The sequence below is a fragment of the Belonocnema kinseyi genome, chromosome 6 (genome assembly GCF_010883055.1).
Source record: "Belonocnema kinseyi isolate 2016_QV_RU_SX_M_011 chromosome 6, B_treatae_v1, whole genome shotgun sequence".
In the NCBI taxonomy this organism is placed as follows: domain Eukaryota; kingdom Metazoa; phylum Arthropoda; class Insecta; order Hymenoptera; family Cynipidae; genus Belonocnema; species Belonocnema kinseyi.
Window position 1 is genome coordinate 93038548 of NC_046662.1, and position 8322 is coordinate 93046869.

The 8322-nt window shown below is 31.8% G+C and overlaps 1 protein-coding gene across 5 annotated transcripts in view; it reads left to right on the forward strand.

Annotated features, from left to right (window-relative positions):
- LOC117175064 overlaps positions 1 to 8322 on the forward strand; it is a 106239-nt gene that overhangs the window by 87134 nt on the left and 10783 nt on the right. For 4 of the 5 annotated variants that reach the window (XR_004467426.1, XR_004467425.1, XR_004467427.1 and 1 more), the window contains one exon: positions 8066 to 8205. Coding sequence is in view for 2 of the 5 variants with exons in the window: in XM_033364607.1 (XP_033220498.1) it covers positions 8066 to 8205 (140 nt within the window). In the remaining 3 variants the exon portion in view is untranslated. Of the gene's footprint in view, positions 1 to 8065; positions 8227 to 8322 lie in introns of those variants that run through there. The other variant, XM_033364605.1, reaches the window with a different exon arrangement.

Genomic DNA, 8322 nt, shown 5'->3' on the forward strand with positions numbered 1-8322 from the left:
AGATGCAGTTGCTCTCTGTTTTTAGCATAGATCTTAAGATCGTCCATGTAAAATACATGAGTGACCTTGTACTTACGATCTGCAGGTTTGCCGCACAAGTACTCGCCGGGAGGTAGTGCTAGAGATAGTGGCAATAATGTAAGGCAAAAGAGGAGTGGGCTCATGGTGTCGCCCTGAAAGACACCTCTCTGAAACGTGACCTTGTTAGTTGTCACACGATTTTTTCCAGATGAGATAGTAAATCTGGTTTTCCAAAGCGGCATCAATCTCTCTTTGCAAGAAATAAAGAAGAGATGATGAAACTCATTTTAGAAGTTCGTCATAAAGCAACAATCTATAGATCGTTTTATCATCACTGTATAGCAGCAGGTGATAGGGTAAGCAATATACTGTGAGAAAACTATATCGCACAAATTGCAATATATATCGTAATTTCTGCGCTGTATATCGTAATTATCACATTATAATAGCGCAAAATCGTGATATCGTACATTACAAGTTTTTACATTATATACCGCATAATTGTGCAATCTATAACGTAAGAAATGGGGATTCCCAACCGTCAGTTACATTTTGCGCTTTTGCTAAATTGTATTAAGTAAGTTCTAATTCGTCTACAATAATGTCATTTATTTCGGAGGAAATGTATCAGTAAGTACATATTTTTTTGTGTTTTCTATCCTAGATTCTACATGTTTTACTGAAATTTGGTCACTTCAGCGCGACGCAGTCGACGAGTTCAGAATTATTTTCCTAACCTCAATAAAAATTTCGCCGAAATATGTTTAATCATTAACAGTTGCAGGTCTTACCTGCAGCAAATTTTCAATTTTCTCTGTGATTGTTTTAAATCTAGAGTCCCGATTTATAGCTCGAACTGACTCATACTCTAGCTTTTTCCCATTGCTGCTAAGGACGGCGTAGCAGACGACAGCAACAAAATTTAACTTCATTTTTGTCTCTGATATTAGTGCATTATAATATCGCACAAAGCTCCGGAACCTGATTGTACGTTATCATATTGCGCTTTCTCGCAATATAGAGGTTTCGCGATATCATTGTGCGATATCTTTTTCTCCGTATGAGGTTTCAGCAGCGTTTTATAAATATAATCTTTATTTACGAGTTAAATTTTATTAAATTAGGCAAAGAGCGAGTTAATGAATAGAGACGTCATGAAAACAGACGCCGTCCACACCCATGAAGAAATTCCTAATTTCTTTTACTTGAAATGCGAGCCCGATATTAATATTGGTATTGAACACGACGACAAGCAAATTTTTTTACCAGATCTCACGCGGGAAAGGATTTCTTCTAATTATATTAACCTGTTTTTTAATCTGGCTGATAAACCTGAAAAAGGGGGAAAACCGTGGATATGAGGTCTAACTAAAGATAACTAAAATATTTTACAGAGTGATTAGATTAAAATTGCTTTGACAGAACTAAGAGACGGTTATATCAATTCATAATGTTAATAGGAATTTTCTAAACATAAATTTAGTGAAGCATTTATATTGTTTTATCTTTAGAAATTAGTATAATAATTTTTTTAAATTCGGAAAAATTGTTAGTTTTAAGGGACACATATTACAAAGTAAGTTATTACAGTTCCTTCTAGCCTTAAGGGATTAACCGAGACTTAAGGCAGCTTTTTCATACTTTATTTTAAAACAAACGAGATTTTTCACGTCATATTTTTTAACGTTCTATGAAAGGTCAACAGGGAAAAAAAAGGAAGAGAATTCTTGGGAAAAAATCTGACGCCTTTATGTGTTCAATTTAATTAACATTATTGTATTTTTCAATCAGAATAGGAAATATTCAAGTAAAACATAGTATTTTGTATTACAAGGGATGAAACACAGCGATTGCAACGAGTATGAAGTTTGCTGTCTGAACGAAGCGAGGGCTGCTTTCATGCGAGTAGCGGTTGTTGTGTTCATTCCTAGTAATGCATATTTTTTTTCATAGCAAATCTATTGAAAATTAGAGTTCAGGTAGCTTACAGACCCTACCGTTTTACTTACCTATCTACCTACCTACCTACAGTTACCGAATCTCGAAGTTTCAATAATGGCGCTATGAAAAATTTGTTTCTAGCAAGTTCCTTAAAAAACGAAACAAGAAAGATAATTATTTACGAAATAATAATTTAAGAGAAACTGATTTGTGTTTTTAACCAATCAGGAGTATCTTCAAGCAATTTCATCATTGATTTATATTCATGTGTTTGAAATTTGAGTTCAATTAGTATATATGGTATTAGTATATCGCATTTGTATATTTTTATTCTAAAAATTTTAATGATTATTATATTTCTTCAATTTCATCTTCTTATGTATTTTCATAATTGCCTTTCGTTCGTATTTTAATTTACTGAATGTATCTTGGTTGCATTTTTATGTTTTTAAAATAAAAACCTTGAATAAACTCAATGTTTTCTTTAGAAAGATGTATCGTAAATCGAAGAGAGGTTTTTTATATCGATATAAAAAATGCAAAACTCTTGAAAGGGAACATGAAATAAACAGTGGAAGAAACGAGAATTGAAAAAGTGGGATTTAACGGACAATCGTGAATCTCCATTTTAATTAATTGACTTCTGCTTACTTTTAACGAAAATTCTGGATACTTGTGATGTTCGCGAATCTATTTAGTTTGAATTCTGTTGACAATTCAAGCTATTGAGGTTTAATCTAGCAAGACAATCGTATCTTGGTTATGTGCTTGAATCCGCTTTCTAATCAATCTCTCGCCTTTAATCTCTCGTTTTCCTCCACCTTCTTCAAGGGAAGCTTTCGGAAAGTACTTTAAGGACATCGTGTGCTAACATTCTGTTTTTACAGTTTGGTAAACTTGGGAACCACAATTGCATTGGAAATCGAAATTATTTTTTAGCACCTAAGTTTTAAGGATATGATTTTGGATTTCAAATTTGCATAATTTACAGGCTGTGTCTAAGTTGATCGAAATTCGATGAGAGTAGACCAAATGTTTTCGGTACATTATCCAGCCACTCCATACTTTATATTACATAATTCTGTGAGAAATGATGTCAAAATTTAAAAAATTGAAAACGCCAATATAAATAAATAAATATATGTATACATGGTGATTTTTTTAACTTTAAACTGTCAAATATCATTTAAGATTTCGAACTTGCACTTATCCCCACCCCCAGGGGGAGGTGTGGGGGAACCGATTTTAACTTCAGTGTAATAGCGTATAGATAATTAGTAAAGTGCTTCCTTCATTTTCCAACGAGAAAAGCGAGTAGTTTTTTTATCACGGGTTTGAATGCGTTTCACGAAAGTGATAGCCGAATGAGAAATCAGCAAAGTTTCACTTCCATTGCACGCATTTTTTTATACTGGAACGGTAAGCAGTATTTTAAAAAAGAATGACGATGATCAATTTTTTTTATTTTTACATTCTCATCACAATGAGAAGTTATTGGTTTTATGTAAAATTTCGCTTTGTCGGTTTTCATCAAATCTACATGCTTTGAGACCCACTGAGTCAGAAAACACGATTTTTACTAAGGTGTCTGTCTATCTGTATACTGCAGGCACGATAAATTTCAAAAAATTTATCAGATTGGATTCTGCTTTGGCACACTTTTTTAAAGCCTAAAAAGAAAGAAGAAGTTCGTAAACCAGCTATTTTGGATCAAAATTCAAAAAGTGAGCACGTTTTCAAAAGGTTTGAAACCACAATTTTGTAAGATTTTAAAATTCTATGAACGGTTATTCATATTACTCAGAAACTCAAACAATTTATCCTAATGACTTTTTTCTATAAAAAGAAAAGTATCAGAGTTTGAGCATTTTCAAAACACAAGAAAACAAAGTAAATGAAGATTTCAAGCCAAACTACGCATAATATGACAAAAAGTCACGAAAACAAAAACGTTGATTTTTGAAAGCCTTACAAGATTGGTATGAAAACTTTTTTTAATTGGTCGAAAAGTTAAAAATACAAAATTTGATCGTACCAAAAATGGTTGAAACCACAATTTTTTCAATATTTGAAAATTCGATGTACGGCTATTCATAGTACTTAGAAACGTAAATAATTTATCCCCATGACTTTTTTCTATAAAAAGAAAAGTATCAAAATTAGAGCATTTTCAAAATCCAAATACAAAAAAAACTAAAATGAACATTTTAAGCCAAATAACGCATGATATGAAAAAAAGTCAAGAGAAAAAAACGTTGATTTTTGAAAGACCTACAGGATTATCATAATAGATTTTCTAATTTGGTCAAAAAGTTGAACATTTCAAATTTGATCTTACCAAAAGTAATGAAAAATCCAAAAATTCCATTTATTGGTCAAACTATGCATGATATGCAAAAAATGAATCAGCTAAAATTGCGCGCCCTGGAAAGATCTACAATTTTGTAATGAATAACTTTTTCGATATGACACGTAATTTATTTATTTATTTAGTTTATTTATTATTAATCATTTTTCGAAAGGACTAGTAGATTTTCTTTCAATCGTAAAAAATAAGATTGAAAATAAAAAATAAAATTTTTGGAAAAAGGACAGAAAAGACGAAAGAGGACAAAGGATCCTATATAGGAACCTATATAGGTTTCTCTATTATATCATATGCAGACGCACAACAGTTTTTCTTTAATCGTAAAAAACAATATTGAAAATATAAAAAATTACAAAAACAAGGAAATAAAAACTAGTTGGATTCAATTTTTCTGCACATTATGAAGTGTAATGATATAAATTTATTGAAATGATACATGTTTCAGCGCAGCTTAAAATACAATTTATAGCAAAATAAGAAACAAATATTAAAATAACCATGATAAATAAAATTCGCGCTTTTTTTGTAATATTTGAATAACCAAATCCAGGTAGAGAGACATAGCAAATGTATTATATTTAATATAAAAGTGTTGTGTATAATGTAGAAAAGTTGACATTAGGGGAAAAATCAAGTGCCAAGCACGAGATACGTGATGAGAATGTGTTCGTTAAAGCCGAATGAGCTTTAACAAAAAAGAGTTCACAATCACTAAATTAGAAATGCCGGTCCGTTGACCTTTGATTTTAGAAGGTCTATGCACGAATGCGGGAGAAATGGAAAGACCGAGCGCGGAGTGCGATAGTCACCAGTCGCGTGCCATAGGTACGTTTAAGCTGTCGAACTAAGCTCTTTTAACAAATGAGAATTCCGAATCACAAACTTTTGGTTTTGGTAGGGTGCTATTTATTTTGCCCTAACCTTATTAGGGCTCCGAATGGGAAATCTGGGAAGGACCCGAGAAGAACGTCCCGTGCAGAAGTTTCCCTATATTTTCCTATTTAAACTTGAGTTCCGATGGGGTCCCTATCATAATATCTAGCTTAGAAAGAACTGATTGGGGCCTCTATCGAAATATCTAGTACAGAAAAAAACTAGTTGGGGCCTTTATCATAATATCTAGTGTAGAAAAAACTGATGGGTGCCCTATCAGGTTCTAGTGAAGAATTTCATGCCTCGTATAGGTATGGAAAACCTATCTTATTCTGTTTTTTTGTGAAGAAAAAAATTCCGTTCTTATGAAAAACTGCAAGTGTTTAGAAACAATTACATTTCCTGTCATTATAAAAAATGGTAAAGTTGTCTACAACGGGAAAAAACAAAATATTATAGGAAGAGAAATTTCAATCGAATAAAATTATTTATTTAAAAATTATTTGATTTATATTCCCGTTAAAAGTTCGTATATTTTACATGTACATAACGTATAATAATGAATATATAATTAGAAAAGGAGAGTTAAAATTTGTTTGATCTGTAGCTTATGAGTGTAGCTTTTTCATCGACTATCAACTAGAAGGTTTAGCGTAATGGTTAAGACTCCCGACTGCTAGGCGATATAGATTTAGGTATAGATATAGGTGTTCGATACTCCGTAGCGTTATAAATTTTATTTGTAATACAATGTTTAAAAATGTAATATATGTATTCGCTCTAAGTTGGACTATTAATATTTAAAGTCAAAATACTCGCAATTAATTAACATTTATTTGATAAATACCTTTTTTATCAAATCAATTAAATATTTATCAGGTAAGAGAAAGGGTCTAGACGGGTCTCTACTAATCATCGATCAATAAAAGGGCATATTCGTTAGGGCCTGCTCAGAAGTTCTAGCTAGAAGCTGGCTAAAACGGCGTTACAGAACTAGCCAGACTCGCTCCATTTTCCCCGACGAGCCGCTGATTAGAAACAGGGAAATATATGCAGGGCCCTAATAAACCCCAATCGGAATTTTTACATGGGGTTACGCTTTGTAGAAAAGGCACTAACCTAAACTCTCTGACTAGATTCAAGCGAGGGTGCCTTTCTAATGCCCAACTAAACAGTAAGGTCCCTTCTAGATCCTTGCTGTATTTCCCTATTAATTCCTAATTTGATGATAGGCTATGTGGTAACAAATCGTTCAATTCTGTCTGTTGTATTTTTTACCCCATTCTCGTAGTTTCTCCATTTCCACAGGAACATCGGGTTCTGGAATAAGTCATTTTCAGCTTCGTCGTTCAGATTTTCGTCAATGAAGGAATCATCGTCAGAATCCGAATCTAATTCGTAATAATATTGACGTAAATCATCTTGTTCAACATCAGAACAAATTTCAGTATTTACATTGGCCTGGATAAGCATCCTCTGACACTTCATAATCAGGAACTAGTTGTTCGCCATATAAGTCTTTGTCACTGGAATTTGAAAATGTAAAACGTATTAATAGGATTCAAATTACTTTAAAAACAAACTTTTTGTGAAAAATGTATAAAATAGAAAAAATTTAAAATTCTACGGGAGACTTACTCCAAAATAATTGATTACATGTTACAATAAACTAAACCTGATGATATTTATTTGTTTTGCATGGTTATTTATACAAAGATTAGCAAAATTGAATATTATATATTAGTTGAATTGACGGTAAATAAAAAAGTGAGGTTATCAAATAAATATAATTTTCCATTTAGCAACACAGTCTATAAATTATTGTTACACAACATAACTGAACTTTTATATACTTCTAAACTTCTATTTTCTTCTGCATACCTCACTTTTCGAACATTTGTTACCTTTAGGATGAATTACCTTCACGAGAGTCATCCTGAACATTCATAACTTCACTTCCGCCTTCATTATTGTCACGTTCGTCTACTATTGTTGATTGCTTAGTGCTGGTTTGAATTTATTGTATATATAAAGACTCCTATGATTATAATTTATTAAAAATTCCATTTTTATACATATTGACAAATTTAGGGAAATGACTTTCGTATTTAAGTAGTGCCTGTCTGAATTATAAGTTAAGACCTTTCTAAACTTCCCTGTAATTGTCTAGAAAGCAAACAAAGGTAACCCTAAAAACCCCTGATAAGAGCCTTCAATATATTTTCTAGTCAAGTAACCCTTTATAGAAACCGACCAGTTCCCTGTTTACAGTAGGGAATATTTGGGCATTTTCTACATGGGGTGCTTTAAAGTATATTTGTCTTGGGCTTTGCGCTCGATAATAATATAATGATATAATATATACGTCATATAATATACTCACCTCACCCAAGACTGCTTATTCAGATATTGCAAAATAATATACAGATTTTATTTTTCATGATTATTTTAATATTTGTTCTTTTTCGGAATTAAAATATTCATTCGCTGCTACCCTCAAAATATATCATTTAAATTAATGTGTATTGTTATTTTTTGATAGATCAAGAAATTTCAACCCAAAGTTTTACTAGATATCAAATGTATTTCTGTATTATCCCAATGAAATTGTCTGATTTGGTCAAAATTAAAAAGTCAGATAATTTTTTAAATGATATAATATTTGTTTTTATGTGATAAGAAGTTACAATTGTGATTTTTAGTAGATTTAAACAAGACTTGAAAATTATCTTAATGATTTTTGAATTTGACTCAAATTGAAAATATTCTAGATAATTAGTAAAATCCATAATATTAGCTACATATATTAATTCATCTATAAAACGCAACGAAATGATTTTTAATATATTTTTCAAACTTCAGAGGGGCAGTCGGGGAAGAAGGTTCTCGGTGTGTTGATAAACGAAATCAGAAAGTTGATAGAAGACATAAGAGGGGCTATGGAGCAGATGAAGAATACGAGAGAGGACCTAAGGTTCAGAGATGAGAAATGGGAAAAGGAGGTAAAAGAGCTGAGAAAGAAAGTATAAGGATTATAGAGGGAGGTAGTGTTGGTAAGGAAAGAAAAAGGAATTAAAATGAAGCAGATGACAGATCGGAAATAGAAGTGCGTAACAGGG